The sequence below is a fragment of the Bufo gargarizans genome, chromosome 5, assembly GCF_014858855.1.
Source record: "Bufo gargarizans isolate SCDJY-AF-19 chromosome 5, ASM1485885v1, whole genome shotgun sequence".
Taxonomy (NCBI): domain Eukaryota; kingdom Metazoa; phylum Chordata; class Amphibia; order Anura; family Bufonidae; genus Bufo; species Bufo gargarizans.
Window position 1 is genome coordinate 472,417,800 of NC_058084.1, and position 13,037 is coordinate 472,430,836.

Here is a 13,037-nt window from a genome sequence, read left to right on the forward strand (position 1 = left end):
ATCAGTTGGTGTCAGTTCCGTCAGAGGTCGAGAGAGGGAGAGTTCACATCTCAGCTTCATTTTCCATTTTTCTGATCCATCCGAAGAACATAACAAAATAAAAAATGACTCCTGTGCATCAGTTATGGATCCTGTATAAAAATAAAAAAAATAAAAACGGATCCTGTTGCACATTTGGCATCCGTTTGAGCCATTTCCATTTGAGATGTCTAAAAAAAACGGATGCCAAATGTGCAACAGGATCTTTTTTTTTTTTTACAGGATCCTGTTTTTTTTGTTTTTTTTTCTGTTCTTCCAATGGATCAGAAGAATGGAAAATACTGATACTAACTGATCACAACTGATCATAACTGATGCTCAACAAAAGACGGATTCGTTATTTTTAGCGCAAACTGATGCTAACTGAGCACAACAGAAGCTGCAAACACAGGATCCGTTTTTCTTTATTTTTCTGTTCTTCTGACGGATGAGAAGCTAAACGGTAATTTGCTACTTTTTGCAACATTTTTGTTCGCCAGGAAGCATGTTTGCATACAGCATGAACTGAGAATGAGAAGCGTCTCCAGGCCTGGCGGAAATGCGGAAGGTTCTGCCAGAGTTCCCCTTTAAGGCAGCGGTTTCTAGTGGTTAGTTTGCATTGATAAAGAGGAAAGCGATAAAAATAAATCTGCGCCAAGAGTTAAATACATCAGTCAGCAGCATGGAAGCTCTGCAGCAGTGCACGATGGGAGATGTAGTGCTGTATGATATTCTGAGACTGTATCACACATGTTAGGCTTAGATACAGCAGCTCAGCAGACAGTGACATACAAAAAAGGCTTAAAGGGTCGCCAACTTTTCGTGTGTCAAATAGACCTATTAAAAGCTTAGATCGGTGCGAAGAAGAGCGCTGAGCGCGCCAACGATCCCTATGACGAGGGCAAAGAAGCGCCGCACATAGTGCTAGCCGCATATGGCCCCATCTCAAGTCCATCCTCAGCAGCGAGCAGAGAGAGAGGGCGATATGCAAGTGTTCTCTCTTCTCGTTCTAGGGATCGGTCAGAGTCTCAGCGCTCAGCCCCCCCCGCCCCCCCCCCCCCCCGCCCAAAGTGTTAATAGGTCTCTATGACATAGGAAAAGGTTTGTGACCCTTCACGTATCACACGAGAGGTTTAGATCTAAGCAGATGGTTTCAAACATGATAGGATTAGATACACAGCTCAGCAGACAGTATCACACAGGATAGGATTAGATACACAGCTGAGGAGACCGTATCACACAGGGGAGGATTAGATACACAGCTCAGCAGGCAGTATCACACAGGATAGGATTAGATACACAGCTCAGCAGGCAGTATCACACAGGATAGGATTAGATACACAGCTCAGCAGACAGTATCACACAGGATAGGATTAGATACACAGCTCAGCAGGCAGTATCACACAGGATAGGATTAGATACACAGCTCAGCAGGCAGTATCACACAGGATAGGATTAGATACACAGCTCAGCAGACAGTATCACACAGGACAGGATTAGATACACAGCTCTGCAGACAGTATCACACAGGATAGGATTAGATACACAGCTCAGCAGGCAGTATCACACAGGATAGGATTAGATACACAGCTCAGCAGGCAGTATCACACAGGATAGGATTAGATACACAGCTCAGCAGTCAGTATCACACAGGATAAGATTAGATACACAGCTCAGCAGACAGTATCACACAGGATAGTATTAGATACACAGCTCAACAGGCAGTATCACACAGGATAGGATTAGATACACAGCTCAGCAGACAGTATCACACATGATAGGATTAGATACACAGCTCAGCAGACAGTACCACACAGGATAGGATTAGATACACAGCTCAGCAGACAGTATCACACAGGATTGGATTAGATACACAGCTCAGCAGACAGTATCACACAGGATAGGATTAGATACACAGCTCAGCAGACTGTATCACACAGGTTAAGATTAGATACACCGCTCAGCAGACAGTATCACACAGGATAGGATTAGATACACAGCTCAGCAGACAGTATCACACATGATAGGATTAGATACACAGCTCAGCAGACAGTACCACACAGGATAGGATTAGATACACAGCTCAGCAGACTGTATCACACAGGATAGGATTAGATACACAGCTCAGCAGACAGCATCACACAGGATAGGATTAGATACACAGCTCAGCAGACTGTATCACACATGATTGGCTTAGATACTTTGGAAATAAACGTCTATTACCTCTGGGTCTACTTTGGGGAATGTATCACACTGAGGGTCCATGGTACAAGAGATCTCGATCAGTGACCTGATCCCTTTAAGTGCTACTGGTGGAGTATGTGACCCGGTCTGGAACGCGGCCATCACGCTCACTGATTTTATTCAGCGCATTTCTCTAGAAGTCGCCAACTTGGAACTTTTTACACCTGTAACAATTTGTTCTCCTACAGCCAGAAATCGCAGTTCATTCCAAATTTATACAAATCCCTGTTGGAAATAATAAGTCCTTCAGCATTTTAATCAGTCTTCAAAGAGCAGCTACTTAACATTCCCGCGCCGCGCTCTGCACTGAAAACGCCCAGAGGTCAGCGCATTTCTATGGTTCCCCGTCTCCCGTCCAGATGCCAATTAACGAGTACAGTTCCCTGAAAATAATAACTTCACTCCTTAGCCTTATATAAGACAATAGTAACACCTTGTATGTGCAAGACACCAGCAAAACTGCACAAAACCGCCCAGCACCCTCTGCTTGTTCAGTGTCTGCAGAGAGCTAACTCATTTAAATTGTAAGCAGAGTGGGCTTTACTCCAAGCTCTACAGTCATCTGATATAGAAAGACCGACTGCTCTGGAGTATAATACAGGATGTAACTCAGGATAAGTAATGTATGTACACAGTGACTGCACCAGCAGAATAGTGAGTGCAGCTCTGGAGTATAATACAGGATGTAACTCAGGATCAGTACAGGATAAGTAATGTATGTACACAGTGACTGCACCAGCAGAATAGTGAGTGCAGCTCTGGAGTATAATACAGGATGTAACTCAGGATCAGTACAGGATAAGTAATGTAATGGATGTACACAGTGACTGCACCAGCAGAATAGTGAGTGCAGCTCTGGAGTATAATAAAGGATTTAACTCAGGATCAGTACAGGATAAGTAATGTATGTACACAGTGACTGCACCAGCAGAATAGTGAGTGCAGCTCTGGAGTATAATACAGAATGTAACTCAGGATCAGTACAGGATAAGTAATGTAATGGATGTACACAGTGACTGCACCAGCAGAATAGTGAGCGCAGCTCTGGAGTATAATACAGGATGTAACTCAGGATCAGTACAGGATAAGTAATGTATGTACACAGTGACTGCACCAGCAGAATAGTGAGTGCAGGTCTGGAGTATAATACAGGATGTAACTCAGGATCAGTACAGGATAAGTAATGTATGTACACAGTGACTCCACCAGCAGAATAGTGAGTGCAGCTCGGGAGTATAATACAGGATGTAACTCAGGATCAGTACAGGATAAGTAATGTAATAGATATACACAGTGACTGCACCAGCAGAATAGTGAGTGCAGCTCTGGAGTATAATACAGGATGTAACTCAGGATCAGTACAGGATAAGTACTGTATGTACACAGTGACTGCACCAGCAGAATAGTGAGTGCAGCTCTGGAGTATAATACAGGATGTAACTCAGGATCAGTACAGGATCAGTAATGTATGTAAACAGTGACTGCACCAGCAGAATAGTGAGTGCAGCTCTGCAGTATAATACAGGATGTAACTCAGGATCAGTACAGGATAAGTAATGTAATGTATGTACACAGTGACTGCACCAGCAGAATAGTGAGTGCAGCTCTGGAGTATAATACAGGATGTAACTCAGGATCAGTAATGTATGTACACAGTGACTGCACCAGCAGAATAGTGAGTGCAGCTCTGGAGTATAATACAAGATGTAACTCAGGATCAGTACAGGATAAGTAATGTATGTACACAGTGACTGCACCAGCAGAATAGTGAGTGCAGCTCTGGAGTATAATACAGGATGTAACTCAGGATCAGTACAGGATAAGTAATGTATGTACACAGTGACTGCACCAGCAGAATAGTGAGTACAGCTCTGGAGTATAATACAGGATGTAACTCAGGATCAGTACAGGATAAGTAATGTAATGTATGTACACAGTGACTGCACCAGCAGAATAGTGAGTGCAGCTCTGGAGTATAATACAGGATGTAACTCAGGATCAGTACAGGATAAGTAATGTAATGTGTGTACACAGTGACTGCACCAGCAGAATAGTGAGTGCAGCTCTGGAGTATAATACAGGATGTAACTCGGGATCAGTACAGGATAAGTAATGTATGTACACAGTGACTGCACCAGCAGAATAGTGAGTGCAGCTCTGGGGTATAATACAGGATGTAACTCAGGATCAGTACAGGATAAGTAATGTATGTACACAGTGAGTACTCCAGCAGAATAGTGAGTGCAGCTCTGGAGTATAATACAGGATGTAACTCAGGATCAGTACAGGATAAGTAATGTATGTACACAGTGACTGCACCAGCAGAATAGTGAGTGCAGCTCTGGAGTATAATACAGGATGTAACTCAGGATCAGTACAGGATAAGTAATGTATGTACACAGTGACTGCACCAGCAGAATAGTGAGTGCAGCTCTGGAGTATAATACAGGATGCAACTCAATTAGTATAAGTAATGTAATGTATTTGTTACAGGCATTGAGTGTAGAACAACTGTTCCAACCAACCACTTACTTAGGGCTACTTATGACATCACCACTTGCTATTTCCATGACATAAAATACTTTTTTGAGAATCTCCCATTAAAATTTTCAGAATCTTTAAAAGGAGTAAGCATTATGGTCAATTAATTAGTATGTGTGTGTATACAGTGGATATAAAAAGTCTACACACCCATGTTAAAATGTCAGGTTCCTCTGATGTAAAAAAAATGAGACAAAGATAAATAATTTCAGAACTTTTTCCAGCTTTATTGTGACCTATAAACTGTACAACTCAATTGAAGAACAAACTGAAATCTTTTAGGTAGTGGGAAGAAAAAATATAAAAATTAAATAATTTGGTTGCATAAGTGTGCACACCCTTAAACTAATACTTTGTTGAAGCACCTTTTGCTTTTATTGCAGCACTCAGTCTTTTTGGGTAGGAGTCTATCAGCATGGCACATTTTGACTCTTCTATGCAAAAACACTCCAAATCTGTCAGATTGCGAGGGCATCTCCTGGGCACAGCCCTCTTTGGATCACCCCACAGATTTTCAATCGGATTCAGGTCTGGGCTCTGGCTGGGCCATTCCAAAACTTTAATCTTCTTCTGGTGAAGCCATTCCTTGGTTGATTTGGGTGTATGCTTTGGGTCGTTGTCATGCTGAAAGATGAAGTTCCTCTTCATGTTCAGCTTTCTAGCAGAAGCCTGAAGGTTTTGTGCCAATATTGACTGGTATTTGGAACTGTTTATAATTCCCTCTAGCTTAACTTAGGCCCCAGTTCCAGCTGAAGAAGAACAGCCCCTTGGCAAGATGCTGCCCCCACCATGCTTCACTGTGGGGATGGGGTTCATTTGGTGATGTGCAGTGTTGTTTTTGCGCCAAACATATATTTTGGAATTATGGCCAAAAAGTTCCACCTTGGTTGCCTCAGACCATAACACCTTTTCCCACATGCTTTTGGGAGACTTCGGATGTGTTTTTGCAGAATGTAGCCTGGCTTGGATGTTTTTCTTGGTAGGAAAAGGCTTTCGTCTTGCCCCTCTACCCCATAGCCCAGACATATGAAGAATACGGGAGATTGTTGTCACATGTACCACACGGCCAGGACTTGCCAGATATTCCTGCAGCTCCTTTAATGTTGCTGTCGGCCTCTTGGTCGCCTCCCAGACCAGTTTTCTTCTCGTCTTCTCATCAATTTTGGAGGGACGTCCAGTTCTTGGTGATGTTGTGCCATATTTTCTCCACTTGATGATGACGGTCTCCACTGTGTTCCATGGTAGATCTAATGCCTTGGAAATTAGTTTGTCCCCTTCTCCTGACTGATACCTTCTAACAATGAGATCCCCCTGATGCTTTGGAAGCTCTCTGTGGACCATGGCTTCTGCTGTGGGATGCGACTAAGAAAATTTCAGGAAAGACCAACTAGAGCAGCTGGACTTTATTTGGGGTTAATCAGAGGCACTTTACATGATGGCCGGTGTACGCTGACTCCTATCTAACAGGATTGTGAATGTGATTGCTTCATTCTGAACACAGCTACATCCCCAGTTATAAGAGGGTGTGCACACTTATGCAACCATATTATTTTAGTTTTTTAGTTTTCTTTCCTCCACCTAAAAGATTTCAGTTTGTTTTTCAATTGAGTTGTGCAGTTTATAGGTCACATTAAAGGTGGAAAAAGTTCTGAAATGATTTATCTTTGTTTACAGCACAGAAACCTGACATCTTAACAGCGGTGTGTAGACTTTTTATATCCACTGTAGATATATATATATTTAGGTTGCGCCTTTCAATGGCATATTGATTTGTAAATAGTGCTCCACTACCACTCCATTGCCAAATATTGGAGCCACCATCTTCATCAGTCTTCTCTGCTCCCTCCCGTTTTCTGAGGTGTGATGTCAGACTGCATGAAATTGGGCCTCTTCAGGTGCCCCCTCCCCAGGGAAGGGTTGTGTCATACATGATATCCTATTATGTTTCAGAAACAGGGGTGACAGAAGTCATATGACTTATGTGGAGAAGCTATACCACCAGAAGAACCAGTGTAGCAGAGCAGGAGAACCAGTGTAGCAGAGCAGTAGAACCAGTGTAGCAGAGCAGGAGAACCAGTGTAGCAGAGCAGGAGAGCCAGTGTAGCAGAGCAGGAGAACCAGTGTAGCAGAGCAGTAGAACCAGTGTAGCAGAGCAGGAGAACCAGTGTAGCAGAGCAGGAGAGCCAGTGTAGCAGAGCAGGAGAACCAGTGTAGCAGAGCAGATGACCGATGTATCGGAGCTGTAAACAGCGCTGAGTCTATGTCTCCTGCTACTATAGGCACAGGAATATGTCCCTTTAAATTGGTAGCAAATTTTCTCAATGCAATTTTTCTGTAGGTAAAAAGAAGCTTACAGAAATGCATACATGTATACATACACATCAGACAGGCATGCTCACTTTATGCATGTTCACTACATATGCCCGGCAAAAGTTGAAGAGTTACACTGGGGACTGATGACCAATGTAGCAGTGCTGATGCAGCATAGCTGATGTAACAGAGTTAACTGGAAACCCATGTAACAGAGTAATATTGCAGAGTTACAGGATGACCATATAGCAGTGTTGATGTAGTAGCTGAGTTCAATGCAGACTGATGTCAAAGAGATGAGATGGCAGCGTTAACTGGAAACTGATGTACTAAAGTTAATGTAGCAGAGTTATTGGAGACTGGTGAAGCAGAGTTGATGTAGCAGAGCTGATCTAACTTCAGACAAGTGATGTAGCAGCATTCCCTGAAGACTGGTATAGCACAGTTGATGTAGCAGAGTGTTTAGAGACTGGTGTAGTGGGGTTGATGTAGCGAAGTTGCTGGAAACCGGTTTAGCAGAGTTGATGCAGAGTTTACATGGATTCAAACTAGTAAATAGAATAATCAGGCAGTGTCCTGCCACCTTAGTTGGGTTTCAAAAACCCATTGAGATGACATCATCAGTGTGGACCAGGCGCAGTACAAGAGAGTGGACCGACCGGAGGAAGGCAGTGAGGTAGTGTAGCACTGGATCCAGTACCGGTGATTAACAGTTTCTTAATAATGTACACAATGCTGTTGGCTTTTGATGCAGCAGACCGGCATTGAGGGCTATTATATACTTTATTATCAATACTTACATCCTGTAAAGACAGAACGCGCTGTGCACCCGATATCAGGGGCTCTCATTTCTCATGTGTTCACTTTACAAAAAAGAAGGTGATTTTTCCTAGAAATAGCGAGTGTATCATCTGTCATTGTGCTGGCGGAAGCCTCAAAGTGTCAAGTTAATTACACCATGAGACAGGAGGAGTTAACCGGTCCTCTATCTAGGCACGGGGAATCTAATCCAATAATTACTAGGGGATGACTTATCTCAGGTATTCTGTCTTTTCACAATTTTCTCTCCAGATTCTAAGGTTGTCAATGTAATTAATCAATGGGGTGAATGGTTCAAATAGGAAAAATGTTTAATCCGCTCCGAATACACATCCAGGGCCTCAGTCTGAGAGTCGACCGCAATCTGTTTATTACTAAAAACAGGCCTGGAGCCCAAAGGATAAAAAAAACAATATTAATATAAAAATATAATTATAAAAAATAGTAATAATGATAATAATGATTATTATTATTGTTATTATTATTATTTTATTATTATTATTATTATCATAAAGGACAGATATAAAAGGAAAAAAGAACAGGAAAAAAGTATAGACATGGGGGGGAAGGCGACTAAAAACGTAAAAAAAAATTATAATAGAAAAATTTGAAGTATTATATTAGAAATAAAAATTAAAAAATGAAAAAAAAGAAAAGGAAGCAAAATCATAATAAAATAAATAGGGATGAATGTACCGGTAAAGCATTTGTGAGTGCATCTGTTCACATTGCAATTAGAGGCCACAAAAAACCCTCTAGATATCCCACTGCCTCGCACTTATGTCACACATACCGTACCGTAGGTCTCCAGGCAAAAATAAAGGATGGCAGGCAATACATTTTTTTGGGCCTCCGTTGGCTTTACATTTTTACTGTACTGTAAAGAAAAGCAGAGTCCAGATCCTTCTCTATGCAGATGCATCTGGCAAAAAACCCTCAAGTGGTTCTGTGTACATTGTTTTACACGGACTCCTATGGCCTGTGCACATTGGCATACGTCAGAGAGTTAAAGGGATACTTGGGAAACCCTGATCTACTGTATAGAGAAGGCTGAAACAGATAATTTAACAGCCCGTTAATATCAGTTCTCCTGGTGGAACAGGCCTGAATAGTCACTATATGAGCTCGGAGGAGTTGCCCTTTAAAAGGGTTATCCTATGGTTAATGTAGAAAAACAGAGATATAGTACTATATATGACCGTCTCTTTCTAGCAAAGCTAGAACCAGCCCTGTACCTCACATGGATCCAGAGATCTCCCAATTGGTCTGCTAGATTTAGATCAAGCTAGTAGTTCAGGTGCCTTTCCATTCTCAGCGGGCATGTCCTTTCTGCTGCAGCTCTCTATCACAGCTCAAGGGTCATGTCTTTTTGTTTAATCTCTCCAGGCTCGGACTGGCCCACAGGGATACAAGGGAATCCCCCGGTGGGCCCCTGAGCAAGGTGGGCCCCTTGTCTCCCACCCCCTGCACAAGTGGCACATAACACAGTAGACGTACTGCACTACATACATATATTCAATGTCCAGCACCTCGACCAGCCTATGTTCATATAAAAAACTTGTTAGATTATTTATTATATTTGAATTTTTCGTACAGTGGGCCCCCAAAATAAATTTTACTGGTGGACCCTAGGTACCCCAGTCCGACACTGCATCTCTCTTCCTGTAAATGGCACAGGTTACAACAGTAGATCGGGCTGGTGGCAGTTGAAGAATGGAACTGAGCATGTGCGACCACCTCAGCAACATGGGGTGGGAAATGTTTTTGGTGGGACAATCCCTTTAAGGATGGGAGAACCCGTTGACCTGCCTATAGGCTACATGGCTCATTATCTGCATAACCTTAACCTGTCCTATCTGTATTTCAGGAAACGTCTCCAAATACTGCACAAACGAGGGCTGGTCTGAAATGAATCCATCCTATATGGTCGCCTGTGAATTCTTCGGTAATGACACCAAGACAGATCAGGTATTGTAAGCTTTTCATATATGTTCATGATCGGGCCCCCCATAGAGTACATGTTCTGAGTACCTGATCCAAAAATTTAATGCGACTTAGTAAGAATCAGTGGCACATGACTCGGGAGTGGAGGTGAAATGTGCTGGAACCCACCAGCGTAGTTAGTATTATAGCAGCTGGCCGGTGTGGTATTACCGATACCTAGAGGAGGTAGGAGATATAGGACCATATCTCAGACTGTATGGCAGCTAGAAGTGTGAGCCAGGAAATAAGAAACAAGACCTGGAGATCTCACTCCTGACCAGCTTCTAAGAGTTATATCTCGGGTCGTATGTTGGTCTTGTTAAGCTTATCTTTAAAACAATATCTGGCCAGTGCTATACTGCCTAAGTATTCCTGATTTAAGCAGCCCCACCTCAGCTGGCCATCATTGAGGAGAAGAGGCAGGGGGTGGACTGACAGGCTACAGGGAGAAGAGAAGAGTTATAGATCCTCCTGGCCCTGTGTAACTGTAAGGCCAAATTCACATTGCATTCTATTTCCACTGTCCTCTATTATGTGACCTTCAAATGAGGAAATCCATTGCCAGCTAGTGAACCCCACCACGCATTTTGCCACCACGCAACAGTCCCAATGTGGATCACAATCTAAGTTCCCTGTCAGATGTCTTTGGAGTGTGGGCACAAACCAGAAACCACAGGGAGAACATACAAACTCCATGCAGATGTTGTCCATGGTGGTTTTTGAACCTACAACCCCAGAGGTGCAAAGCACCAGGTCTAACCACTGAGCCACCATTCTGCCCATGCTTCTGATGGATCCTCCAGTACAGATCAGTCCGCCCCATCAGTCCGGGCATCCTTTCTGCTTGTCACATATGTTTTTTTTTTTTTACTCCAGAGAAGGTGATCGCTCACTCATCTAATCCCCTCTGCACCTAATTAGTCCATTTTATTGTCTGTCTCCGCACCACAGAGTCAGATTAGACGATCCAAACCGGATTAGTAGCATCCTCCTGTCCATACTGGATCTTTAGTCTTAACGCTCCCATTACACGCTGCAGTAATAGCGACTATCACTAGAAAGAAAGATCTAATATTTCTAAGAACAGAGTTTTCTCTTGCTGACTGTCGCCATAAACCATCGTTTTCAACCACGATGAGTGGGTCAAGATTCAGTCTGGATGCTATGAGTTTGCATCGGACCCTGACGGAAAACTCGCTCGTGTGAAAGAGGCCTTGAAAGGAGTCTGTCAGCAGTTTTGACCAGGCTAACTAACTGCTGACAGCACCAGGTGGAGGCTGGGAAGAGCAGAAAGAGCATATCTTTTGTGGAGCTTTATCAGAACGTGATGTTTTATTCTGCTGTTCCAAATGTCCAGGAGACGGAGCTTTCTTGTGAAGCGCACCATCTACTAAACCACTTCATAGCCCCTCCCTCCTACCATGAGTGACAGATGTGGTGGCCTCCTCATTGGATGCTTCAGCTGTCACTCAAGAGGGGAGGGGCTGTCAAGCAGCTTAATACAGAGAGCACTTCACAGTCAAGCTCCGCCTCCTGGGCATTCACAGGAGCAGAATCGGCAGAATTAAAGTTCATACTCTCACTACTCCTGGAGAAAAAAGATCTACAAAAGCTATGTTTGTCCTGCTGTTTCCAGCCCCTAACGAGTGTTGTCAGCAGTTTAGCATGATCAAAACTGCTGACAGACTCTGTTTAAATTTTGAGCCCACCCTTCTTGTTATTGTTATAAAAAAGAGGAGATAACGGCCTCAAACAGAAGAGAACCACTCCATGTGCCCTCTCATATGGTGGGAAGGCGATGTTCCCTCTTATAATATTGTGCTGACGTCTCAGTGAAGCCCTTGATTCTGTTATAAAGCAGAAGTGATGGCGGTCGGCTGTCTCACGTATGTCATCCTCCTCGGCAATACAAACATTTAAATTAAAGGCAGTATCAAGAGGCATTAGTCAAGTGTCTCACATAATGTCAGCAAACTCCAGCGGGACTTCCAATGTCATCTTCTGTATGATATCGATGGGCATGGGATGAATCAGCGAGTGAGTGAAAGACGGCATAAATCTGATGAAAGCAATCTCAATGGGAAGATGTCATTCAAAGTGCAATAGAAAAAAAGTAACGTACACAAATGTATTCAGGTAGGTAGAGAGAAACCGTGAGCCCACAAATAAAGGGGCATTCCACCAAAAAGAGAAGGTTTTCGATAGAAATATTAGTTTATGGCGATGACAAGATGGAATGAAATACAATAGGAGGGAGTCAAAGGTTATCCAAATACCCGGAAGGAACAGATGACATTAGCAGCAACTGAAAAACCTAAAACCTTATGACATAATAAACATATTATAAATCCAGCAGCCACAAGATGATAGCTGGAGCATAAACTGCAAAGAATATACTTGGTATCCTCATATGGGCAATAATATTATCATAATACTTAAAATACTGCCCACTATATACAAGAATCAAACTACTATAATGCTGCCCCCAATGTACAAGAATATAACTACTATAATACTGCCCCTATGTACAAGAATATAACTACTATGATACTGCCTCCTATGTACAAGAATATAACTACTATAATACTGCTCCCAATGTACAAGAATATAACTACTATAATACTGCCTCCTATGTACAAGAATATAACTACTATAATACTGCCTCCTATGTACAAGAATATAACTACTACAATACTGCCCCCAATGTACAAGAATATAACTACTATGATACTGCCTCCTATGTACAAGAATATAACTACTATAATACTGCTCCTATGTACAAGAATATAACTACTATAATACTGCCTCCTATGTACAAGAATATAACTACTATAATACTGCCTCCTATGTACAAGAATATAACTACTATAATACTGCCTCCTATGTACAAGAATATAACTACTATAATACTGCTCCTATGTACAAGAATATAACTACTATAATACTGCTCCTATGTACAAGAATATAACTACTATAATACTGCCTCCTATGTACAAGAATATAACTACTATAATACTGCTCCTATGTACAAGAATATAAATACTATAATACTGCTCCTATGTACAAGACTATAACTACTATAATACTGCCTCCTATGTACAAGTATATAACTACTATAATAC

The 13,037-nt window shown here is 42.3% G+C and overlaps 1 protein-coding gene across 2 annotated transcripts in view; it reads left to right on the forward strand.

Moving 5' to 3' along the window:
- LOC122938301 (vasoactive intestinal polypeptide receptor-like) overlaps positions 1 to 13,037 on the forward strand; it is a 141,415-nt gene that overhangs the window by 58,248 nt on the left and 70,130 nt on the right. For both annotated transcript variants that reach the window (XM_044293712.1, XM_044293713.1), the window contains exon 3: positions 9,800 to 9,900. In XM_044293712.1, the coding sequence (XP_044149647.1) occupies positions 9,800 to 9,900 (101 nt within the window). The remainder of the gene's footprint in view (positions 1 to 9,799; positions 9,901 to 13,037) is intronic.